The sequence below is a fragment of the Gossypium arboreum genome, chromosome 12, assembly GCF_025698485.1.
Source record: "Gossypium arboreum isolate Shixiya-1 chromosome 12, ASM2569848v2, whole genome shotgun sequence".
Lineage (NCBI taxonomy): Eukaryota > Viridiplantae > Streptophyta > Magnoliopsida > Malvales > Malvaceae > Gossypium > Gossypium arboreum.
The window spans coordinates 5,186,031-5,212,083 of record NC_069081.1 but is presented as its reverse complement, the minus strand read 5'-3'; the positions used below and the strand labels follow the sequence as shown (position 1 = coordinate 5,212,083).

At 33.0% G+C, this 26,053-nt stretch overlaps 3 protein-coding genes, 1 long non-coding RNA gene and 1 pseudogene across 5 annotated transcripts; 4 read left to right on the top strand and 1 right to left on the bottom strand.

Annotated features, from left to right (window-relative positions):
- The first annotated feature begins 1,047 nt into the window (after positions 1-1,047).
- LOC128285310 (uncharacterized) lies at positions 1,048-2,529 on the top strand. Its single transcript, XR_008275808.1, has 3 exons — positions 1,048-1,129; positions 1,608-1,689; positions 2,378-2,529. It is a non-coding gene; the product is annotated as an uncharacterized LOC128285310 (long non-coding RNA).
- A 6,998-nt stretch (positions 2,530-9,527) lies between these two features.
- On the top strand, positions 9,528-10,952 carry LOC108477378 (uncharacterized). The gene is made up of 3 exons (XM_017779903.2): positions 9,528-9,841; positions 9,919-9,994; positions 10,075-10,952. Exons 1-3 carry the CDS (start codon positions 9,753-9,755, stop codon positions 10,816-10,818), a joined length of 909 nt encoding a protein of 302 aa, XP_017635392.1. The 5' UTR covers positions 9,528-9,752; the 3' UTR covers positions 10,819-10,952.
- Positions 10,953-11,933: 981 nt separating this feature from the next.
- LOC108477975 (uncharacterized) lies at positions 11,934-15,602 on the top strand (annotated as a pseudogene).
- Positions 15,603-21,122: 5,520 nt separating this feature from the next.
- On the top strand, positions 21,123-22,346 carry LOC108477976 (aquaporin TIP1-2-like). The gene is made up of 2 exons (XM_053022688.1): positions 21,123-21,272; positions 21,367-22,346. The coding sequence occupies exons 1-2, from the start codon at positions 21,123-21,125 to the stop codon at positions 22,201-22,203; spliced, it is 987 nt and encodes a 328-aa protein (XP_052878648.1). The 3' UTR covers positions 22,204-22,346.
- A 96-nt stretch (positions 22,347-22,442) lies between these two features.
- On the bottom strand, positions 22,443-25,320 carry LOC108478373 (uncharacterized). 2 transcript variants are annotated; one of them, XM_017780830.2, is made up of 5 exons: positions 25,008-25,320; positions 23,534-23,830; positions 23,248-23,454; positions 22,983-23,111; positions 22,443-22,799 (listed from the first exon to the last, which is right to left on the bottom strand). In XM_017780830.2, the coding sequence occupies exons 2-5, from the start codon at positions 23,744-23,746 to the stop codon at positions 22,593-22,595; spliced, it is 756 nt and encodes a 251-aa protein (XP_017636319.1). In that variant the 5' UTR covers positions 23,747-23,830; positions 25,008-25,320; the 3' UTR covers positions 22,443-22,592. The 2 variants fall into 2 exon arrangements, with proteins under 2 accessions (XP_017636319.1, XP_017636317.1); XM_017780828.2 differs by lacking the exon at positions 25,008-25,320 and having other exon boundaries at positions 23,534-24,058.
- Between the last annotated feature and the right edge of the window lie 733 nt (positions 25,321-26,053).

Genomic DNA, 26,053 nt, shown 5'->3' with positions numbered 1-26,053 from the left:
TCCGGATTATTCGAGATAGTCTAAAAGCTGCTTCAGATCGTCAGAAGTCATATGCGGATTTAAAACGAAGAGACATAGAATATGCAGTGGGTGATCGAGTATTTTTAAAAGTTTCACCATGGAAAAGGGTGTTACGATTTGGTAAAAAGGGAAAATTAAGTCCGAGATTCATAGGGCCATATGAAATTGTGGAAAGGGTTGGTCCTATGGCTTATCGTTTGGCTTTACCTCCGAACTTGAGAAGATTCATAATGTGTTTCATGTGTCTATGCTAAAGCGGTATAGGTCGATCCTTCACACGTAATTCCCCATACGAAATTGAGCTTCAACCAGATATGACTTATTTAGAAGAACCAGTGAAGATTTTGGCTCGTGAAGTTAAGGAATTGCGGAACAAAAGAGTACCATTGGTTAAAGTATTATGGCATCGACATGGTATGGGGAGGCAACCTGGGAAACAGAGGAGTCAATGAGATCACAAGATCCAAATCTATTTTGGTAACAAATTTCGAGGACGAAATTTTTAAAGGGGAGAGTTGTAACGACCTAATTTTCAAGTGGTGTCGGAAATGGTGATTTGAGATCACTAAATTCGACAAATAAGATTGAACAAAATAGTAATTTAATATTTATGAGTCAAGTAAGAATTTAGAAGAATTTGTGAAATGGTGAAATTAGTGAATTAAAAGAATTTATTAGGTCAAAGCGGGTCAAAAATGAAGTATCGAGACCCCAAAGTCGAAAATCGAGCTATAAATATTTTTATAAATATTTATGGAGTGTCATTGAGTTAGTATTAAAGTTTCGTTAGAAAATTTTAACGTTTGGATGGCTAACTAATTAAAAGGACTAAATTGAAAATAGCACAAAATTTGTTAAATTGTGAGTAAATAGCTTAAGTATTTAAAAGATGGATTTAAAGAGCAATTAGACCCAAAGGTTAATGGCTGGACGGTTTGGGTATGAAATAAGCAAGAAAACAATGTGAACAAGGGTAAAATTGGAAATAGATAAAAGTTAATAGTTAAATAATGATGTAATTGAAAAATCTAGACATTTCTTCATATTTTCTCAGCCAAAACGCCATAGAAGGTCTGGAGAAAGCTGGTTTTTCATATTTTTACATCATGTGAGTTTAATTCTTGCTTTTCTTGATAATTTTATGTTTTTATGACTTTTACAATTAGGTCCACTTGTAGAATTCATTAGTTTTTGATTTTATGGGTGAAATTGGAAGTTACCCTGGATGGATAAGGGAATTTTATGATGAATTATTATGAAATTTAAATTCTAATTTCATATTAAGGTGGTTTTATTAAGTGATTTTGATAGGAAATGATATTTAGGACCTAATTGTGAAAAAGTTGTGAATTGAAGGTTGCTGTTGAAATTAAGAATATAAGAGGTTTTGAAATAGTTTATAATGATAAAATAAAGTATTAAATGAGAAAAATTAGTTCAATTGATGGGTGAATTGAGCAGGGACTAAATTGTGAAAACTGTAAATTTTAGGGTAAAAGTGTAATTTCGAAATTTGAACAGCATAAATTGTGAAGTGAAATAGAAATCAAATAAATTCTAATGAGTAGAAATATTGTATATTATAGATCAAGAATCCAAAGAAGAACGAGGAAAAGAAAAAGTTGCGGAATAGTCCCTAAATTTCAATATCTTCTACAAATTAGCCGGGTAAGTTCATATGGTTGAATTTAGATGTTTATTTGTGAATGATTGAAGTATATAATGTTTTATTATATACGAATTTGTTGTGGGATTGTGTAGATTTTGTTAATGAAAGAATAAATGTGGAAATGCAAATTAGGAAAAACACAGGATTGAGTACGTTCGTATCGTGATGTGTGATGAATTGACGGATAAGACCATGGTTGTTCCATGGCAAAGTGTGAAATGTAGGTATGGTATCATCCATACTGAGTTGTGAAATGTAGGTATGGTATTATCCATCTTGAAATGTGAAATGTAGGTATGGTATTATCAAATCTATCTTGAGTTAAGAAATGTAGGTATGGCATTTCCCATACCGAGTTGAAAAATGTAGGTATGGTATTTCAATGAGGAAAACCATACTGAGTTGTGAATCGTGGCATTGAGCAACGACGTACTCAATTTCGTAAGCCGTTTCCTAATTTGATTATAAGAAATAAAAGAGAAGTGATCCAAATGAAACAGATTGAGTAGTTGTTACTTTTGAGCTCAACTATGCGAATTATTATAACAATGGCTGTGAATCGCTGGAAACTTTAATAAATGTTTTGGTATTGTTTGGAAATATTATGTTTGGTAAGCATTACTTTTAACCTATGAACTTACTAAGCTTCAATAAGCTTACTTGTGTGTGTTTAATATTTTTATGTAGATTGACTTGAAGTGAAGTGGGTAGATCGGATCAACACAACAAAGCACACTATCCAGATCAATTCCGGTAGCTTTTGTTTTATGTTTGAAGATTTATATGGCATGTATAGAGTTTAAATGAAATGAAGTAAAGATGTTATAAACTAGTTAACAACATTTTGTATTAAAACAGTTTTTGGTTAGTAGTAGTAGTTTGAGTTTGAAAATTTACCATAAATCATGAAAATATAATTAGAGGTTGAATAAAATATGAAATTAAATCTTATTGAATCTAGTTTCATATAGAAGAAACGGTGTAAGCAAAAGGCTTTCATATCAGGAGATATTTGAATTTTTGTGAGACAAGGTCAGAGTGATTTTGAACTCCCCTGTTCTGATTTGTAAAAATCATTAAAAATTGTAAACAATTAATTAGGAGTCATACTATATATGTATGGATTCCTTATTGAGTCTATTTGTAATAGAAATAAACGTCTTGGTTATTTGAATTCTGTATATGGAGAAATTTGGTTCGTAGTGAACAGGGGTCAGAGCAGCGAACCCTGAAACAGGGGAGAATTCAACTAATAAACTGTACTAATTGGCTCAACCAAAAATTCTAGAAAAAAATTAATAAGTAGATGTATGAGCCTAGATTTGGGGAAAATTTACGGATTTGGATTTCGAGTTTTGTAACTTGAGATATGATTTTTTTTCATCTGTAACGCAGTTGGACAGCTTGTCTGGAAAGTGTTATATAAATTGTTTGAATTTGTTTAAGTGCTCAAATAAGTTTAGTAATGCCTCGTGCTCGACTCCGGCGACGGTCTCGGGTAAAGGGGGCGTTACAGTACGGTTGTTTTCGTTTGTAGGTTAGTAGAAATTAAAGTCCCGGTTTAGCATCCAGAGTGATCCCGACTCCAGCACAAAATTTGGTGATGTAATCTTTCTTTTGGTAAAGTGGCATGTACTAAGGTGTTATATTGGTCACTTGAAAATGTCTTATGCTTTTGGTTGAAATTGATACTTAAATGATATTTTGATACTTGGTTTAATGAAATGGAAATAGAATTATCATAACATATTTGGTATAGTTGGTAACAAGTTGAAATAGAATGAATGAAGTTTATTAAATTAAATAATATATGCGAATGTTTATTTAGTAAATTACTAAGTTGATGTTTAAGTTATGTTTCGATGTATTTGAATATGAAATTGTATGGATTGTGATATTGGTTTTGAATTGGTTGCGACTTGAAATTGCAAAGAAGGTTAAATATTTATAAAGAGGTTATATTGAGTTTTCTTTAAAAAAAGAAAGAAAGAAAAATAAAGCCAATTAGCAAAAATTTTATATGATTTTATGATTATATTATAATATGTTTGTTATTTATTTAAAAATTATTTGTAAATTGTCTGATATGTTCGGTAATGTCTTATAACTCTGTTTCGGCGACGGTTTAAAGTTAAGGGGTGTTACATCGTAGCCAACGTCGTACTGGAATCCTCGACTAAAAAGGGGAAGGATAAAATCACCGTCGAATAGCTCGGAATCTACGGTTTGTGTTTCTATAATCCGAACTAAGTTATAAATTATTATTTTTTGATTTCTTGCATATGATAAGCATTGGAGTTGAGAGCTATTATGTTTTACAATTAAAATGGATTGATTTGGTATGTGATGAATTTATTGAATTTATATTGATTGGATATATATATATTGAAAGTGAAATGGAACCATATTAACTGTATCAGGTTAAGTCGGATATAGATGGCATGCCATAGGATAGGAAGAGTTCAGAGATTTCTTCGACTTTGAGTCGATGAGGCACTAGGTGCCAATTTGCTTCGATTTAACCAATGAGACATTGGGTGTCAATTTATATAGCGCTGGGTGCAGTTATTACTTCGGATTTATTCGATGAGGCACTAGGTGCTAAACTGGTGTGTTGGTTGGATCCGTTCGAGTCCGAGTCCAAGTCAAAGTATTAAATTTCTATATTGATATTGGAATGGCATGATATGTTAAATGGAAATGAGATAGAGAACTGAATCATGAAAAGTGAAAAATGTCGTGATCAAATGAAATATATGAGTTATGTATTCATGAATTGAACATGGAATGAATTGTGCGATTGTATAAATACAATGTTGATTGATATGTAAAAAGCTATTTATATAGCAAAAGATGTGAATTGGGATATTTGTTAAACAAATAAAAGATGATAGCATGTGCAATTTGAGTATAGTATGAAATGATATGCTATTATACATGAAATTGATATGGTGATAAATTTACAATTGCTTGTTAGATAGAAATGTGATTATGCAATTTAAATTGAGCATTTATGTATCTTTATGTTTTTAAATGTTCAGATTATAGAAATATCACTGAGTTTTACTCAGCGTACGGTTTTGTTTTCCGTGCGCAGGTTAAGTACTTCACTTTTGATCGCCGGCTCAGCATCCAGCAACGATCCCGAACTCAAATGTGGTGATGTTTATCTTTTGCGTCGGCATGTACCTAGGATGTCTAGTTGATAATTATTTTGTGGATGGATTGTAAATGAGGTTATAAGTGTAATGTTGGTTTGGTTTATATGTAATCATGTGTTTGTGTTTGAAGCCATAATATGGTATGGTGAATTGAACCAATGCTTGATATGTGTATGTGAATTTAAGTTAATGTTTTAGGTAGTTATGAGCTAGGCCAAATTTGATGGATTTTGGCATGTTTATCATTTTGATTTGAATGATGCATTGATGATAGGTTTTGATGATATAAATGTAGTACCAATGAGGGTACATTGGTTAGGCACCTAGAATGATTGTTTTGGCATGTTTTGAGTGTGTTTGATCGTGTTTTGAATAGGTTAAACGAATGGTTTTTAAGTTACTTAATGCTCAAGCAAGTAGGAAATGGTAAACTTGTTGTTTAAGGCACATTTTAGGTCCACACGGCCAGACACACGGGCATGTGACTTGGCCGTGTGAGATGCACAAGGTTAGCACACGGGCGTACGAGGCCATTTTCGAAGGGTACATGGCCTTGCACACGGGCGTGTGGCTTGGACGTGTGACCCAAGTCAGTGAGTTACAAGGGCTAGGACACGACCGTGTGTCCCTACTTCGAATGCCTACACAGCCAAACATACGGATGCGTGACTTGGCCGTATGAGTCACACGACCTGACCACACGGGCGTGTGACCCCTGTAGTTAAAATTTTTCTAACTTTTTCCTAAAATTTTCAAATATTTCTGATTTAGTCCCAAATCGTTTCTAAAGTAATTTTAGGCATTCAAAGGCTTGAATAAGAGACTCTATGCATGTTAATGATGAATTGTTTTATGATTTTTGAAATGTTTGAAATGTTTGAAATGAATGATTTAGATTACGGTTACTTGGTAATGCTCAAAAACCTTATTCCGGCGATGGATACGGGCTAGGGCTATTACACATTGTGTCTTCAAGTTCATTTGCTAGTAACTCTATTGCACACGAAAGTATGGGTGTGGGCGAATAGAACCTTAAAGATAGTGGCATGGTTATACGCCTTTAAGCCTTTGTTTATTTCTCATATTTTTTTTATCACCATGCACCAACATGCACCACTTAACCCTTAATTCAAAATGTCGCTTTATCTTATTCGATATTCATTTTAAGTTAGTGGTCAAGTCTTTAAAAGTAATAAGATTCTTTTCTTCTTAATCTTTATAGTCTTTGATCAAGACAAGATTCTCGTGTTGTTATCCTCTTATCTTGTGAAGAGGCTCCATACACGTACATGTAGCCTAGTCTAGGTATATAATTTTGTTACATTTCAAGGTGGAATAAATACAAGTAATATGTCAAAAACTACAAACTAAAAATTAATTTGCCGATTAAGTCTTAACTCGATTGGCATTGGCATTATTACCAGTGTACGAGGATGTGGGTTTGAGTGCGCTGAAGTGCTTTATCCTTTTATTTAAGGGTTGGGGAGGGGTTATGGGTAGTTCTAGGCATTGTATAAAAAAAGAGCAAATATGATAAGAACCTATAATGAGACTAATGTTAAAAAAACCAATTTTGTGGCGATTAAGGTTTGAAAGAAGCTCATGTACCATATCATTTTTTTTATTCCCTCTACAATTAAAAGAAACATTTTACTCCCTACACGTTTAAAATTTTAATATTTTAGTCTTCCACGTTAACTTTGCTATTAATGGAATCACATGACTTAAAAGTGGCTTACGTGACATTAAATCAAATATTAAATTAAATTAAAAAGCTAAACAATAATTTTGTAGAATGAGTTGAGGTTAGAAACTAATTTTGATGTTTACTCCGAATGTTTTTTTTTTTTAAGTTCATTTTTTGCATATAGTTATATAGTTGTTGTGTTTAAATTATTTGTAGTTTGGTCCATGTTACCACCATTAAGTCACATCTTTCTATTTATTTTCAAGACTAATTAATTTTTTAATTTGATTTAATGCCACGCCAGTCACCATTAAACCATATAATTCCATTAACGATAAAGTTAATGTGTAAAGACTAAAATATTAAATTTTCAAATATAATAAAGCTGAAATACTCCTTTTAATAGTAAAGGACTAAAATAAACTTTTTGATATCATTGTGGGACTTTAGTAAACTTTAACCATGTTGTGGTACTGCAAGTCCAACCACAAAATTTGCTCCACATATACCCTAACATTTCGAGTTGAAATCAGACACCATTATAATCAATATATAGAAGGTTCCTTTCGCCAAGTGAGACCCTACTTAAATTACGAACAAGATTTTGCCAAGATTTCTTATAGGTTTAATTAAAATTGAAATGCCAAATCCATACTTATCGGAGAAAGGAATATATGAATCATGTATATATTTTCTTTTAAAAATTATTCAATATTTTAATTTTAGGAAAAATTAATCCAACATTATATGCTGAAATTTAGAATGAAAATACTGAAATAATATTAAATTATTAGAAAGAAATATCAATCTCAAATTTATACCATCCTTTCCTACGTTTATAATTGTCAGAAATTGACTGAAAAAGTGAGTTATACATTTCATCACTTTAAAATTCAACTATCAAAAATTATAATATGGTCACTCATATTATCAGATTGTAATGTTTTGTCATCAATTAATTTTCATTAATCTCTTAACAATACAAACACTAAATTATAGTTAAAATATTAGTTTAACCCTTTTAAAATTCATAAAAGTCTAAAACATTCTAATCATAACCCGTTGATACTAATTACTGTCCTCTCTTCCATTTTATGTCAGGACAATCAAACTTCATCTTCATATGATGTTTACAATAAAATTTAGATATTCGCCCTCTTTTTTCGAGAAAAATGAAATTTGGATTAAAATATTGTTTTAAGAAAAAAATATTTATGAGAATATTTAATTTACCAACTGAAATTATATATCTCTATATACCTTTATGTATTCGTCAAAACAGACAACATTTAACTTGTAATTTTTCTATGCAGACCTTGATTTTTTTTGGGGGGGATTCCATACATATATTTATTGATTGCATGCATACTCGTAAACTAATTATAAGTAAAAATTTGTAGTTCATTCTCTTATATTTAATTATTGTAGGATGTATCTTTTATGAAATATATATAACAATCTTTTTGTTGATTGAGTTTTAATTCGATTAATATCTGTATTGTTGCTAATACAGAAATATCTGGGTTCGAGTGCATTAAAATCCATTATCCTCCTATTTATAAGTTGAGGAAGGGTTATGCCTAATTCTAGGTATTGTGTCAAAAATCATTGTAACGATCAAGTGAATTTTTTTTTTCCTTTAGACTTATTAAATCACTAATTGAACTGATTCTCTCTATTTTTTTAAATATATTTTTATTTTTTTATAATTTATTAAATTAAACTAAACGAAAAAATCGAATCAAATCAAGAACTATAATTTGTTCACTGGCCCGATTTTAGAATCATTTCCACTATATTGTTTTGTTCTTCAATGTTGACTAAAAAAAATTGTTTTGTAAATTAAAAAAAAAAGTTTTTAGAGTATCATTAGGGGCCTTAGTACATTTATTCTATACTAACTTACAAGCTGGACGTGAGAACTCTAATTGGTTTAACCAATTAGAAAATGGCGGTCTTTATTGCTGACAGAACATGAAAATGTGAACAAACGATCTAGTCTTTCACAAGGTTGTTGGCTTTGATATGAAATTTTTAATCTGAAAAATCCGATGAAAACCTGATTAGAATTTTATGAAATTTTAAATTTTTGTATAATTATAAATTTAAAAAGTATTTTTATAATTTTCTAAAATAAAGTATAAATTTTCCAAAAAAAAAAAAAAGAGAGAACTTGCCACACATTATATGGTAAGTTTTGATTGGTGAGTGAAATTTAAATATGGTTTAGTGAAAAGCAAAGGTGTTGTTTGAGTTTATCAGGTGGATGGATGAAATTTGCAATGAAATGTTGATTCTGAAATTCAATGGGCTTTCTTGCTGTTTATTTAAATAAGAAGAAATACAATCCATCCATGGCTGTAACTTGTCATTCTCAGCATCTTTTACTCAACAGCTATTATTCCTTACATTTAATAAAATGAAATTCCTAGACATTAGAGGTTTTCAGTCTAAACTCCATCTTGTTGTACTCTGAATTCAAGGATTTTCTGGTACTCATTTATATGTTGAAAATGATGAAAATATATAACGACTAGCTTTAACCACCATTCGGACAACACTTATTACCAAAACCCTAAAACTGAGCATTGAAGACGTTGCAAGTACGCACAGTTGAGAATGCTTGTATCCCAACCACTGATCACTTTGAATGCAACCACAACCCAATCTTATACACAGTCCACTGCTGCAAATATACTTTTGCTTTTTCATTATCATATATAGTTGGGAATTTAATAACACTGCCTACTGCCTAATTATATTGCTAGATAAAGATTGACCAGCTAATATGTATCAACCAAATGTGTGGCAAGTTCACATTAATTGGACTCTCCCAATTTATGAGGCCAATTGAAAACTGGTCCAGCTCTCGATATGGAGTGTCTATTCTTGATCGTGATGCCATTAATTCTTGCAAGTTGCATCTCAAGATACTTGCGGTAATTGCTCTCAATGGCCTCCAGGGTCAATAAATAGCAGTTTATAGGTTGAGCATCTTAAACGCCTACATCTTTATGGTTGAAAAGGCATAAATCAAGCTCAGATATCGCATACTAAATAAGCAGCAGGATAATAGCGCCGATTAAATAGTTCAAGATAAAGCTATGTTACATAATTAAGTTAAAGATTTCATGCACTTTTTTTTGTTACATTGATTATATATAGAGAGGATAGATACAAGGCAAAACTGGAGCAAGATAGCTTTAAACCAAAGATGGCTGGAACTGGAACTGTTGGTGTTATTGAAGACGAGGAAAATGCCTATACTGGAACTAGAGTCCGGCCCTTTGTTGCCACGCCAAGGCAAGCCTCACATATTCTTTAATAATCTTTGGACTATATTGAACTTGAAATTGTCTTTTCTTAAAATAAATTTGCAGGGTTGAGGATGAGAAGAAGCAAAGTCCCACTACCTTGAACAAGATTTTATGTCTTGAAGAGCTTTTCTCTTTGGAGGTTTCTGGACTTTTCCTTTTTCTCGTTAATTTTCTTAAAGGCATTACTAGTCCAATCCTATAATGCTACTGAATTGTCAGGTTTGGAGAGCATCTCTGGCAGAGCTCCTTGGGACAGCAGTGTTGGTCTTCGCAATGGATACCATAGTCATCTCCTCCTACGAGACACAAACAAAAACGCCCCACCTTATAATGTCATTTCTTATTGCTGTCACTATCACAGTTCTCCTCCTAGCCACGTTTCCCATTTCCGGTGGCCACATCAATCCTGTTATCAGCCTTGCCGCGTCACTTACCGGAGTTATCTCCCTTTCACGTGCCGCCATTTATATATTGGCTCAATGTGTTGGGGGCGTACTAGGGGCACTGGCATTACAGTCTGTGGTGAACACCAAAATTGAGCAAACATTTTCTCTTGGTGGGTGCACCCTCACTATTGTTGTGCCAAGTGCAAATGGGCCACTTGTGATCGGACTCGAGACGAGCCAGGCCCTATGGCTGGAGATTATTTGCACCTTTGTATTTCTTTTTGCTTCCATATGGATTGCTTTTGACAAACGTCAAGCCAAGCACTTGGGTCGAGTGGTGGTTTGCTCTATCATTGGTGTTGTGGTGGGCCTTATCGTATTTATCTCAACTACTGTAACTTCCACCAAGGGATATGCAGGGGTTGGGATGAACCCTGCAAGATGTTTGGGTCCGGCTTTAATTAGAGGCGGCCACCTTTGGAACGGACACTGGGTTTTTTGGGCTGGACCTGTCGTTGCTTGTGTAGCATTTGCCCTCTATACAAAGCTCATTCCAAGTCAGCTGTTGCATAATTGAATGCCTGAAAAAAGGTTGGCATAAATAAGTAATCTTTAAATGATGTAAGAACATGGATACTTAATCAGTTTCGGATGCTTACGTATCAAACTAAGCTGATCCAACTATAAATGAACATCTCGTTTTCTCCGGAAGTGTGAATGGTTTACAACCTCAGACTTTTTGAACTTGTTATTTGACACAAACATGATGGTGTTGATGGGACGGGCCAGGCCGGGTCCAACTAAAATTTTAGGCCCTTTTGTTAGGTTCGGGTTTGGCCCAAAAAATGGGTTTAATATTTTGCCCGGGCCTAACCCAAATAAAAATATTAAAATTGGCTCGGTCCAGCCCCACTGTATTATTTTTATATTATTTATTATATAATTTTTAAAAATGTATAATATATCAAAAATACTAAAAATATTAAAATAAATATTTCCCAAAAATTGAAAATAAATATATATGTATACTTAAATAACACTAAAATAAGTGCAATATAACAAGCAAATGTCTTTAAAATAGTAACAAAAATAAGGAGTTATACAATATTCAAATAATAACAAGAAAATAGTAAAAAAAAAGTACAAAACAATAAGGAAAAACAACAGCTTTTTTTTGGCGTATTCGGGCCGGACAAAAAAACCTTACCTAAGATCTGGCCCGTTTTCTAAATAAGTCTTAAATTTTTTTTGTCTAAATCCATTTTCTAGAATTATATTTTACTTAAACTCTTTCATTTTTCGAGTGGATCATCTATTCTGTATCCAAAACAGAAGGGATCTGATGGATTGCATGTCAAAGTATGACATGTAATGATATCCTGAAGTTCATGCTATAATTGTATTAAGATGATGGAAGGGATTCATTTGTTACAACTTAATATCTGCTACCAACTTAAACACCGAAAGTCTCTTACATTTTTTTTTCATTTTAACCCACATTTTTTTTATAAATATATGATATTCCTATTTACAATAATTATCTAATTTATTTTTCAAAATATTGATAATGTTATAACAAGTGGGTTGGGGTTAATTTTGTAATTTAAATTTTATAATATCACTACGTCAAGAATTTTTCTAGAAAATAAAATCAACGAAATCTATTTTAAAATTTATTATGATAGAATTAAAATGCATGAACGGTCCGATGTAGTGTTGGCTTTTCTGTCTTGTATGAAAAATTAATTTATTAAAACAGTCTCACATTTTATTCATGCTGAGTCAAAGTTCGCATTTATATGTTTGCTTGTTGCAGATTGAGTCTACTTTTAAGATTGTTTGTAAGAACAACTTCATTTTAAGACCCAAACATGCTGCTGCTAACTTTGAGGAGAAATAGTTTTTTTTTTATGTAAAGAAATAATTCATTTAACATAAGTAAATAATTAAAGTAGTCTTAAAAACTTGTTCCATATGAATGATTATTTATTAAATAAATATTTTATTGAAATTTAAATAAAAAAATCTACATATTAATTAGAATATTTTAAATATATAATTTGATTTTTTTAAATTAATGATTGGATGATGCTTTGAACGATTGATCTAATTCATAGTTAATTGTTTTGATATAATAAAAAATTATTAAAAATATAATATCATCACATTACGTTACACATGGCACATATGGAAAATCACAAATAAACTTAAAAATTCAGGTACAAATAATAATTAATTTTTGTTTTCAAAATTAAAATAAACATGAAAAAGGAAACTTCACTTTTTTGGAAACTGGAATAAAGCAAGTTCAGATATCGTAGAGCAAATAGCGCCGGTTGTAGTTACACTAATTATAAATAGAGAGGATAGATACATAGAAAAAACTGAAGCAAGATAACTTTTAATCAGGATAGACACAAGGCAAAAACTGGAGCAAGATAGCTATTAATCAGGATAGATACATAGCAAAAACTGGAGCAAGATTGCTTTTAATCAGGATAGACACAAGGCAAACTGGAGCAAGATAGCTTTTAATCAGGATAGATACATAGCAAAAACTAGAGCAAGATTGCTTTAAACCAAAGGTTACTGGAACTGTTGGTGTTATTGAAGACAAGGAAAATGCCTATACTGGAACCAGAGTCTGGTCCTTTGTTGTCACGGCAAGTGTAACGCCCCTAACCCGAATCCGTCACTGGAATAGAGTTACAGAACATTACTGGAGTTACCGATTTATTTATCAGATATTTCATTTTATCTAACGTTCATATTTGAAACCAATTAAAATCAAACATATTGTCCCTTAACGTATTTATTTTTCTCGATATGTTGTACTTGAATTTATTACTCGTCTCAATTTAATTAATTTCCTTGTATCAACGTATCAAAGATAATCACCTATTTACATGTCATGATAAATATCATTCTCTTGCCATTTCTTCATAAACATAAATCAGGTAATTCATTATATCGATATTTCATGCAAATTAGTCGTTTCTAATATTTTTACAAAATTACCCATAAAGTTTTACTTTTATTCAATTTAGTCCCTGAGCCTAAAACCTGCAAATTAACCATGCTAGATGAGTATTCATACATATTTTCCTCCTCCTTCTCTCCATTCCACATCCTTAATTTATATAACATGCTACAAATAACAATATCAATAATTTCACTATTTACTTATATGTATATTTAAAACTGTTCATTTGCGTCATAGTCACTAAATTATTTATATCTTGAGCTCCAGAACTCGAAATTAAGATCCTCTAATTTTTCATGAAACTAGACTTATGTATATTCTTACCATAAAATTTTCAGAATTTTTGGTTTAGCCAATAAGTATAGTTTATTCTTTAAAGTCACCCTTATTCTGATGTCTGACAATTCCGACCCTTATTCACTAAAAATTAATTATCTCATTGTACAGAACTCAAATGATGTTCCCATTTATTTCTCTTGAAAATAGACTCATTCATAATTCTAATCATATAAATTTAAGCCCCTAATTATTTTTATCCATTTTTTTTATGATTTTCCAAAGTTAGAACAGAGGAACCCGAAATCATTCTGACCTTATCTCACAAAATTTACTATATCTCATAATTTATAATTTTATTTCTTACACCGTTTTTTTTATAAGAAAGACTCAATAGGCTTTAATTTCATATTTTATTTAACCTCTAATTCTATTCTCATAATTTTTGGTGATTTTTCAAATTTAGACTATTGTTGCTGTCCAAAACTGTTTTAGTGCAAGGTATTATTTACCATGTTTATAACACCCTTATTTTCTTTCTCTACACTATTTTTCATTACTTTCTCTTATTTTCTCTTCACTAACATGACAAGAACATAAGACCATATATAAGAAAACTCTAAATCAACATCAATTCCATGTTTTTTCAACAATATTAAACTTAAAAATATATTGAAATCTTGATGTTCTTACCTTTTCTTATTGACTTCAATCTTTAACTTGATTTTTCTCTCTCCTCCAGCTTCTATTTCTTGAATCCAACTTGATATTCTTGCTCCCCATCATCTCCTTGCTATCTTTCTCTCTTGATGACTATGGAAATTTTTTCAATTTTTAGGTGAAATTAATGAATTTTTGGTGGAAGGACTAAATTGTAAAGAAAGAAAACTTTTTTTTTTTCTTCCTCTCTCACTTTGATTTGCATGGGAAAGAAAAGATGATGATTCTTCATCTTTCTTTCCTTATATATACTAAATAAAATAATAATAAAATAATAAAATATCATTTAAAAATTAATTTAAAGTATTAATAAACTAATATTTATTTATTTAATTTATCTAAAATATCTCCAACATCATCATTGTCTCTAGATTTCTCTCTCTTCTAATTGACCATTTTGCCCTTATTGATCTTTTAAAATTCCATTCTTGAGTCATCACTTAATTTGGTAAAATTGCAATTTAGTCCCTCATAATTCTTCACCTATTCAATTTGGTCCTAATTTTGGTTTCTAGATCATTCCACCCTTAAACTATTTGCACTATTAGTCCTTCAACTTTTCATATTTACACTTTAATTCCTCAAATTTTGAGTATTTACTCTTGGGCCACAAAACTTTTTCCACTTTTATAATTTAGTCCTTTCTTGAATCAATATCTCATAATATACTTTCCAGTGACATAACTCAATTTTTTCTCTTCTTGTCACTTTATTTCCTTATTTTACTATATTAAGGATAATATCTTACTATAAAAATTTTCAGGGTGTTACACCAAGGCAAGCCTTATATACTCTTTAATAATCTTTGGACTATATTGAACTTGAAATTGTCTTTTCTTCAAATAAATTTGCAGGGTTGAGGATGACGAGGAGAAGCGAAGTCCCATTACCTTGAACAAGATTTTGTCTTGAGGAGCTTTTCTCTTTTGAGGTTTCTGGACTTTTTTTTTCTCTTTAATTTTCTTAAAGGGTATTACTAGTCCAATCCTATAATGCTACCGAATTGTCAGGTTTGGAGAGCATCTCTAGCAGAGCTCCGTGAGACAACAGTGCTGGTCTTTGCAGTTGTCTCCTCCCACGAGACACAAACAAAAACGCCCCACCTTATAATGTCATTTCTTATTACTGTCACTATCACAGTTCTCCTCCTAGCCACGTTTCCCATTTCCGGTGGCCATATCAATCTTGTTATCAGCCTTGCGGCCTCAGTTACCGGAGTTATTTCCCTTTAATGTACCGCCATTTATATATTGGCTCAATGTGTTGCGGGTGTACTAAGGACACTAGAATTACAGTCTGTGGTGAATGCCAAAATTGAGCAAACATTTTCTCTTGGTGGACTGGCAACTACGAAATATTGGAAATGTAATACTGCAAAATGAAATTCTTAGTACTGACAAATAAATAAATTGAGCTTAAATAAATAAAATAATTATTGTGTTGCAGAAAATTATTGTTTTAGAAGCAAATCTGTCCTGATCGGTGTAATCGTGTAGTGAACGCCGCCCCCAAATGTGAAACACAATTAGTATTGCTCTTCTCAAAAGTATTCGGAAAAGTACATTGGAAATTAAAGCTGAAAACTTGGTCGAAAATTTGATTGGAAAAGTTTTTTAACAGAAAACAAGCGAGCTAAGAAAGGTAGAGAAGAGATTGTTGTTTGCTTCTTGTAGTGGAAAAATGAAAAAAATAATCTGCTATTTATACTATTTTTTGAAGGGACAAAATGATAAAATAACAATTAATTTCCAAAAATAGCAGAGAATTTATGAAAGAATATATTGAAAAACAAAAGAAAAATCTTTGATAAAAGCAACATAAATTTTATTCAAAAAGAAGCATATACATTACATGTTAACACAGGCTAAGCGATAGCGGTAGCGCACATGTTAAGCCTTTAGTCTTAATTTACTCAATAAAATAAGAGGCAAGACTATATTTAAATACTCTTATAAACATTTTCTCAACGAACATGGGACTACCTACTTTGCATTATCAACTTCGAATAACTATGGAATGGATTGTTGATGGCTCATTTCTGAATTAGAACTGTCACTCGTAATATTATGGGACTTGGCTGTTTATTATAAAAGCCATGGCACTCATAGTGTGACAATCGTTGGCCATATTCTTTCTCTATATTTATATATATAATAGATTAACCATTAATGGTTTCTTCATGCACGAAGCATTATTTCTTGTAAATAGTCTCATAAATATTTTTCAAGGCATGGATTCTATTCTTTCTCACGAATCTTTCAGCAACAAGTTCAGTTGAAAATCACGAGACAAGGATCCCAAAGAAATCTAAATCTCTAAAAGCAACATTGTTTGGTTGCATTTGTGCCCGAGAGTTTACCTCACCAAAGGTAATGATCTTCAACCTCAAATGGTTTAGTCTGGTTGATTCAATTTTCAGAAGAAAAGGTCAAGAAAGGTTTTTGGTTTTAAGGGAAATTGATAAAAAGTTTTGAGGTCCTTTCTTGAAGAGTGTTTTAGTTTTAAGGGAAATTGATGGTCCTCAAGAGCTTTTTGGTTTTAAGGGAAATTGATAAAAAGTTTTGAGGTCCTTCCTTGAAGAGCTTTGTGGTTTTAAGGGAAATTGATGGTCCTTTCTTGAAGAGATTTTTGGTTTTAAGGGAATTTGATAAAAAGTTTTGAGATTTTTTCTTGAAGAGTTTTGTGGTTTTAAGGGAAACTTATGGTCCTTTCTTGAAGAGCTTTTTGGTTTTAAGGGAAATTGATGGTGCTTTCTTGAAGAGCTCTTCTGTTTTCTCATACTCAGCAGTGTGATGAGCCAACATGCAGCAAAAAAGTATTCCTTGGGATGTTGTACCATTAATGGAAACAAAGCCAACCTTTGGGGGTTAGCTTTAGGATGACATTGATGTTGGAATTTTGTTGTATATTTGTGGTTTTTTTTGTTAGCGTAACAATAGCATTTGACAAGAGAAGAAGCAAAGAATTATGGTTTGTGCAGTGATGGCAGGGGTGATGGCACTGGCAGTTTTATTGCATTTGTTTTATGTTGAAAATTGCCTTATAAACTAGAGTTAGCCTTTTGGTTTGATTTCATTTTATTTTATTTCTAATTACATCGAGATATCTAAACTTAGTAATTTATGTTCGTTTGGTATTTAAATTTTTTTTAACCTAATCCCAAAAGACTAAAAGTTTAAAGTGACAATAAGTTATTGTTGAAGTTGTGCTTTAGAGATTTTATTAAAACAAAATTTTCTCATTTTTTAAATCATTTCATTATTGTTGCTGATTTTAGGAGTTTGTTAATTATGAAATTTGGTAGTTGCTGGATTCTAGGATGTAGTTGTTATTTTTTTTCATGTATTTAAGCAACACTTCAGTTTAATAAAAATGTGACTTTATCCACAAATATTTTTATATTTTTTCTCCTAGTCTCCAATGTGTCAAAAGGAGAAGCCAAGCAAAGAAGATGTTCAAGTTGAAAAAATCGATGAAACCTTCTACAGAAGTTTAGTTGGTTGTTTGATGTATACAAGACCTAGTATCTTACATTCTGTAAGTCTATTATTTAGATTTATAAATTGTACAATTGAAACACATCTTACAACTGCTAAAAGATTCCTTAGATATGTGAAAAGGACACTAGATTATGGAATCAGGTTTTGTGCAAATCAAGATTATGTTTTGCAAGGCTATTCAGATAATGATTGTGAAGGTCTTGATGATTTGAAAAGCACTTCAGGTTATTGTTTCAAGTTTGGTTCAAATGTGTTCTCCTGCTACTGCAAAAAGTAAAATACGGTGGCACAATCTATAGCAGAAACTGAATTTATTACAACTAGTACTGCTGTCAATCAAGCTTTGTGGTTAAAAAAAGTTTTAATGTTTTTGAATCTAAAGCGAGAAGGATCCAAAAAAGTGTTCGTTAATAATCAAGTTACAATTCTACCTCTAACAATCTTGTTTTTCATGGGAAAATGAAAACTTCAATATCAAATTATTTTCTCTTAGATAAGTGCAAAAAGGAAGGTTCAATTTGCTTAAAGTACTGCAAATTTGGATTTCAACTAGGTGATATATTGTTGCGAGATGACCGTTCATGCACCATGCAAAGTTGGCAAATCCTCTAATATTGGCGAACTCACAGAAAGTGGCGAGCTCATAACTTTGGCGAACTAAGAATACAAACTAGATTTGAAGAGCTTGCTTGCAAGTTATGTTTACAAAATATATTTTCTTTCTAGAATATTTAGTATTTATTAGTATAATATATTTAGCATTTATTAGCATAATATATTTAACATTTATTAGTATAAAATCTTTGTTATTTCTTTCCATATTTAGGAGTTTTTCTTGTTATAAATACCCTTGTTATATTGTTCAAAATATATAAGTGAAAAATAATAAAAACCTTAGCAAATAATTTTGTTGCTAAATTTATCGTTTCTTCTCTGCAATTCTTTTTTTTTTAGTATCAAAATTCCAACAAGTGGTATTAGACCTATCTTCTTACAGGCCATTACTGTTCTTTTTGAGTTATACATGGCTTTCGTCCGTTTCTCACCACCTTCACCATTTGTTTTAATGGAGAAAACTATTATATATGGGTTGTTATGATAAAGACCTACCTACAAGTTTATTACTTGTGCGGGAGGTTGTGAATACTGATGTTAAGCTAGCACATTGGGGGACAATGCTTCAGTCGCTCAAATTAAACATCATAGTGAAGAGCAAGCTAAAAGATACAAGGCAATGTCCTATATACAGAATGACGTCTTGGATGTCATATTCATACGCATTATGGCTTGTGAGATTCCCAAAGAAGTTTGGAATAAGCTAAAGAAAGAGTTTTAAGGTTCTGATGAGACCAAACAATAACAACTTATTAATCTCAAAAGAGATTTTAAGAATTTGAATATGAGGCTGAAACAGTGAAGCAATACATAGACAGGATTATGGTGGTAGTAAATAACATCAGGTTACTTGGGGAAAAGTTCGCAGATAGCAGGGTCGTTGAGAAGGCCATAACAACATTTCCTGAGAGGTATGAATCGATGATTTCCTCACTCAAATACTCAAAGGATCTTTCGACGATCTTTTTTTCAGAGTTAATAAATGATTTGTATGCTCAAGAGCAAAGAAGAGCATCAAGGCATTGGGAGCGAGTAGAAGAAGAAACACTGCGAGCCCTGAGTATTGATGATGCGAACCCACAGAAACATAAGGGTAAGAAAGGTTGGATAGAGAAGAAAGAGGATAGATGGAGAGATGGTGGCAAGGAAGTAAGCCCACCAAGCTCTTACTGCAAAAAGACAAATCTCTCGAAAAGGTAATATTGGTTCAGACCAGATTTTCAATGTAGAAGCTGTAAATAATTTGGCCATATGGAGAAGGTATGCAAGAACAAAGGATGAACTCCTCAACAGAATGTGCAGGCTTAGGCAATTGAGGGATATCACATTTAAGAGGAGCAAGTGTTCACAGCCACAAGTTTTGCATAAAAAACAAAGCCGCGAAAGGCTGGTTGATCCACAGTGGATGCACCAACCACATGACCTCATATGAAAGCATCTTCAAGAAGATTGACAAAAGATACGATCTTAAGGTGAGGATTGGTAATGGCGAACTCTTAAAAGCTAAGTGAAAAACGGGATGTGTTGATCAACACTCCAACATGTACGAAAGTAATTACAGATGTGCTTTTAGTTCATGAAATAGATCATAATCTTCTTAGCATTGGTTAATTGATGGAGAAGAAATACATAGTTGTTTTCAAATATAAATGTTGCACTATATTTGATTCACTAGCATAGGAAGTGGTCACAGTCTCAATGAATAATAAAAGTTTTACGCTGGATTGAAACTTTGAGGTTTCAAGAGCTTATACAAGTTCAATGGATAAATCATATAGTTGGCACAAAAGACAGAGACATGTGAACTATAATTCCCTTAATCAAGTGTGCAAGTCAAAATCGGTTGAGAAGATGACTAAAGTTGAAGATAAAGATGAAGATGAACGTTTTGATGATCTTCCTATTAAAATCAGTCCTATTGTTGAAACTTATCACAGATATAACTTAGCAGTATTGGAGCATGCAATTTTTGAAAAAGTTGCATGAAAAAACAACATTAGAATTTGTTGGAAGATGGTCAAGAAAGAGTGGTGGGAACTCGGAAAAAGTGCGAGTTGACAAATATGCAATCTATGAAAAGTGCAAGCTGCAAACTGAATGAAATACTTTACCACCCTCGGGTTTATTCCTATGCCTTCTCTTTGAAATATTTTGTTTGGTAGGATTTTTCTATGTTTTCTGTAATATAAAATTCCTAGGTAACTATTTTAAGGGGGATTGGATTATTATCTGGAGTTGATTACTGTTTAGTGAAATAATAAAATTGACAATTTCAAAGTATAGATGAGAGGCGTAAAGTGTAAAACGCCAAGATTAAGCATCGACTGCTATATAAGTTAAGGATGCTTCATTTTTTAATAAACCTAGAGTAAGCATCTTAGTTGATCTAAAATGGATATTCTTATCGGATAAAAAGGTTTTTTGGATCGTGGTGGGTTTACTTCTGCACCTCCAACAAAATTTGCCTAAAGCATATTACACAAGATATACTTCCATTGTTAGTTTCTTTGGTGTTTTGCATTTGGTCTTTGCCAGAAACCAGATCAGATTTCGTCTTCTTGTAACTGGCAACTATGGAATGGATTGCTAATGTTTCGTTTCTGAATTGCAACTATCGCTTGTAATATTATGGGACTTGGCCGTTTAACATAAAAGCCATGGCAGTCACAGTGTGACAATCTTTGGTCGTATTCTTTCTCCATATTATATATAATGGATTAACCATTAATGGTTTCTTCATCCGGTAAGCATTATTTCTTGTAAATAGTCTTGGATATTTTTCATGACATGGATTCCATTCTCTCTCGCGGATCTGATCATAATCTTCCAACAACAAGTTCAGCTGAAAATCACGAGACAAGGCTCCCAAAGGAATCTAAATCGGTAAAAGCAACGTTGTTTGGTTGCATTGGTGCCCGTGAGTTTTCCTCACCAGAGGTAATGATCTTCATCCACAAATGATTTCTTCTGCTTGATTCAATTTTCAGAAGAAAAGGGCTCTAATGCTTCCCTCCCCATTCGTTTGTTTTAGATGTGGAAGGCAGCACTCACAGAGTTGGTGGCGACTGCTTCACTAATGTTCACATTAACAACATCCATTGTCGCCTGCTTGGACTCGAACGAGTCTAACCCCAAGCTTCTTGTCCCATTTGCAGTATTTATTATTGCCTATCTGTTTCTCATGGTGACAGTTCCTCTTTCAGGTGGACACATGAGCCCAGTTTTTACTTTCATTGCTGCCCTCAAGGGCATCATATCTCTAGCACGAGCTTCCATCTATATCTTGGCCCAATGTGTAGGCTCGATAACAGGTTTTCTCATACTCAGCAGTGTGATGAGCCATGACGCAGCAAAAAAGTATTCCTTGGGAGGTTGTACCATTGATGGAAAGGGGCCAACCTCTGGGGTTAGCTCTGGGACAGCATTGATGTTGGAATTTTGTTGTACATTTGTGGTGCTTTTTGTTGGTGTAACAATAGCATTTGACAAGAGAAGAAGCAAAGAACTAGGGTTAGCTATGGTTTGTGCAGTGGTGGCAGGGGCGATGGCACTAGCAGTTTTTGTGTCCATTAGTGTAACTGGGAGGGCTGGTTATGCCGGCGTGGGCCTTAATCCTGCGAGGTGTTTAGGGCCAGCCTTACTGCGAGGTGGTTCGTTATGGGATGGCCATTGGGTCTTTTGGATAGGACCTTGTTTAGCTTGCATAATTTATTATGGCTTCACCAAGGGCTTACCGAAAGAAGGCCTTGTTTGGGAAGATGAAAAGCATGACATTATGAAGTTAGCCGCTCCTGCACTTTGTTGTTGGGGACCTAGAAGTAGTACAAGTCAACTTAATGGGAAAGTTTTGGAAATTGTGAGACGCTGAATCACTGATGGAGGCTACCGCCTACTAGGTGGAGTGTATTATTATTCTCATGGGAGACTGAATATATTTATCTCCAAAGGATTAAATCAGAGTAGCAAATTGAATAAAATTGGATGTTCTCTATATATTGGTAATTGGTGTGATCATCATGGAAAATTTCTAGGGCTGTACCTGTATGAAAAGAATGTCAATGCTCCAAATAATGTCTGTTAGCTGATAAAAACATGCATTAGGTTCAGTTATGTTAAGAGTAACATATTTCATTAGCACAACCCAGTAAACTGCACAACAAATGACTTTAAGCTAGTAGGTAAATGTATATATAATTAAACCAGAATTTATTGAACCTTTCTTTTATTTCATGACGCCTGATATGTGATAATAGGCAACTAGGTTGATGCCTGTAAAAGCGATAAGGATGATGGAAGGGGCTCATGAACAACAGAATTCGAAGAAACCGAGATGGGGTTGCCCTCCAACTGCAGCATGATGCTCTCCATGATCTCTGTCAATAGTTTCTTGAACTCATCTTCTTTAATCATCTTCCCATCATCCGCGTCTATCCTGTTGAGAACATCAGTAACGACCTTGTCCATCTGGTGAATTTCAAAAGAGTTTTAGTTAGTGGAGTGAAAAAATAAATAAAGGTGTTTTAGGGCATGCCAATCTAGCAACCCTCGGGAAACCAGTGCTGAGTGTTGCAGTTTGCAAGCTTTTTGTTATGTATTGATGAATGTGAAGATGCAGGCGATCGAGATGTGTGGTTGCAATACCAATACCTGTTCAACAGCACCGATTTGAGGTAATCCAACTGATGGAGCCACTACATCTAGCACCACACGTAAATACTCCTTTGATATTTTTCCATTCCGATCCTTTGGCACATTTTCTAAACCTACATTCAGCAACTGTATTGCGAAAATCAAAGACTTGGTTCAGTAATGGTGGCACAAGAGAAATGTAAAATCCGACATAAATATATGCACACAGGGAAAACTAGGGTAAGACAAGATAATACCAAAGCATGTATATGTATGTATATACCTTGTCTAATTCAAACTTGTTGGATAGTAGTCTTTTAATGCCACTTCCATCAAAGGTGTTTTCACTATGAGCAACAATCACAGGCTCCTCATTGAGATTTTGAGCGACACGCTTAGCTACTTTCTTTGATTCTTCCAAGAAGGTTTCTTGAGAGACAGGTTTGTCATCCCATGATTCCAAAGCTGGTTCCACTATGTTCCTCATAACCTACACAAGCAAAAGGAAGACCATAGTCACATTCTCCTAATATTACTGACTGAAACGAAAGGTGTAAAAAGCCAAATACCCAAGAATCTGACGAAGGGGGCATTCCTTGATCAACTGTAAGTTTCTCCAAAGCCTTAGTAATACAATCACGCAACGATGCATCTTCACACCCTATCTGTGAAAATATAGACACCATCTCCGTTTCATAACTTGGACCATTGATGAATTCCAACAGATCTTCTCCATCCATACGGAGGATCACAATAGGATCTCGCTTCAAACCTGCAGCCATACCAAGTAGAATATCTGAAAGAGCCTCCTTAAGCCCAGTTTTGCTCACCTTTTGTTGTTTTCCATGGGTGAATTCTTTCAAAACCTGAAAAACATTTCTAAATAATGTCAGCTTCCATATCCCATCACCACTCTGATGATCCATCATGTGATGAGTTCAGCTCCTAATTCCCGATCTCTATTCACAACCTATAAACACATATGCAGAACCAGAAGCTTATGCGCTTATTTTATACGCTAATGATCGGAAATCATACTGGCACTGGGCCCTGGACGTGGTCCAGAGTCTTACCTGCTTTTATATTTCTCTATCATGAGAATAGTGCTCAATTGTCTCGTCTCCAATTTTTATCAACTCATTCTCCTAAAGGAAAGAGGGGGCCCCCCGATAACTACCTTTATAGTGTATATGACCATATTGATCATTATTTAAAGGGAAATTTGAGTAAACGATTCACGAATTAGGTATAAAAGTGGAAGATGGTCCAATATTGAAGCAAGTACTTGCGTTTTCCCCACTAATCATGACATTCAAAACATACAAACAAGGCTTTCATTAATTTAATCTTAGTCCGAAGTGTGGCTTGATTGTGCACTTTTGGCCGCAATGGTGTCACAGTTTGATTGGATAACGAGGCAAGCAAAGTCTTAAATTAATCATTCATGGCTTGTATGCAGAATAAAGTTCCTAAAAGACAACCCTAGTTTCCACAAGATTCGTCACTAGATTCCTTCCCATATATGAAGATAAAAGGAAAAGATAAAGCGTGAGTGGGAGAATTCCAGAAAGTCGCCCATAACACCGACTGAATCAATCCATAGGTCGATTGTTCTCGAGCAAGTTAGAAATGGAAATTTTGACAATTAAATACCCCTTACAAGTCAATTGGTCAAAGCCTCAAAGGACAATGGGTTTTTTATACTTGTGACCTTGGTGGCTGACTGCCTGTATGTTATCCATTAATTTACAACTTACAAATGATACAGCGACAGCTAAAAGGTTGGATTATTGGAAACTGTAAGATTAGCAAATAAGATTACATTTTTTTTTTACTTGGTGCATCTAGACTTGGCTTCTTGTTTTTTTTTTCTAAGATGATAGCATAAAAACTCGTTTAATAGAAATTCTCTTGTTACCTGTCTTAGCCAGGAAAAGAATCCAAACATGCATGAGCTTTACTTAAAGCACGAAAATAACCAAGAAAGAAATGGGAAGAAAGAGATAGAAAATGAAGTATGTGGGGTTTTGGGACAAGACAAACCTCAAAGTAAATAATATGGTCTGAAGAACACTAAGCAGCCAAGCCAAGAGAGGCACTGACATCAACAACGCCAGGTTGTACTGTAAATCCTTCCCAGAAAGCTGACCATTACTGTCCTTACCAAGCTCCCTTGAACTTAAACTTCTTTAGGGAGGTTCCTCCTGTCCTCTACTACTTGTCTGCATTAATTCTCCTTTAGAACAAAAGTTGGTGGTTGTCTTGTGAGTTAAACAGCTAGGCCTCTTTATTTTTGCAGTGGTCTCGTGAGTCAAATACGAATGGCCTTTTGACGGGTGCTTCTTTAGGCTGTTTTTTATACAAGGATTTAAGTAGGTGTTGAAGGGAGTCTCGGTTTGGGGGTAGGACACGTGGGATGGCAGTGAGCCTCCGATTAGGAAAGTTAGATATAGGGAGCACAAAAAGTCCATCCCTCCTTTTTTACTTTTGTCACCTTCCCCCCACTTCGTGGTGACGCGTGGATTACTGTTGAGATTTTCTTTACCCTCGATGATACGTGGTAATCAAATGTTGATGGAAGCTATTTTGAATAAATCTTTGTTTTTATCTGTGTTTGAAGTCATTCATTCGGTAAGAAATTCTCTTTTAAATTTTTATAATTTATAAAATTTTAAATTAATAATGATAAAATTATATTTTATTATTATTAAAATTTTAAAATTATTAAAACAATAAAATTATATTTTACTATCATAAAAATATATAATTTAATTATATCCCTTAAAAAATTTTAACTTTTCACCGGTCACATTAAAACTTTATCGAGTACAACAACCATATTAAGAATATCAAGTAGAACTAACCATCAAATATATATAATGACTTATCTTTTCTTTTCTTCCTTTCTTTTAAATTGTTTGTTTTTCATAACACAATTATTAGTTTTTTTTCCAAACATCAAGTTCAATTAACATAATTAATTTATAATATGTTATATTTTTACAATAAAATTATTTAACACTTGATTTTATATGATAAAATAATTTTATATAAATTTTATGATAATAAGTAACAATTAAAATTTTTAA

Bases quoted from the DNA above. Each gene is read 5' to 3' on its own strand.
- LOC108477378 (XM_017779903.2), top strand. From the start codon at position 9,753: ATGGCTGGAACTGGAACTGTTGGTGTTATTGAAGACGAGGAAAATGCC. The intron at 9,842-9,918 runs GCAAGCCTCACA...ATAAATTTGCAG, and splicing joins CCCTTTGTTGCCACGCCAAG to GGTTGAGGATGAGAAGAAGC. The intron at 9,995-10,074 runs GTTTCTGGACTT...CTGAATTGTCAG, and splicing joins AAGAGCTTTTCTCTTTGGAG to GTTTGGAGAGCATCTCTGGC.
- LOC108477976 (XM_053022688.1), top strand. From the start codon at position 21,123: ATGGATTCCATTCTCTCTCGCGGATCTGATCATAATCTTCCAACAACA. The intron at 21,273-21,366 runs GTAATGATCTTC...CGTTTGTTTTAG, and splicing joins GTGAGTTTTCCTCACCAGAG to ATGTGGAAGGCAGCACTCAC.
- LOC108478373 (XM_017780828.2), bottom strand. From the start codon at position 23,893: ATGATGGATCATCAGAGTGGTGATGGGATATGGAAGCTGACATTATTT. The intron at 23,112-23,247 runs GTATATACATAC...TTCGCAATACAG, and splicing joins ACAAGTTTGAATTAGACAAG to TTGCTGAATGTAGGTTTAGA. The intron at 22,800-22,982 runs GTATTGGTATTG...GAAATTCACCAG, and splicing joins AAATCGGTGCTGTTGAACAG to ATGGACAAGGTCGTTACTGA.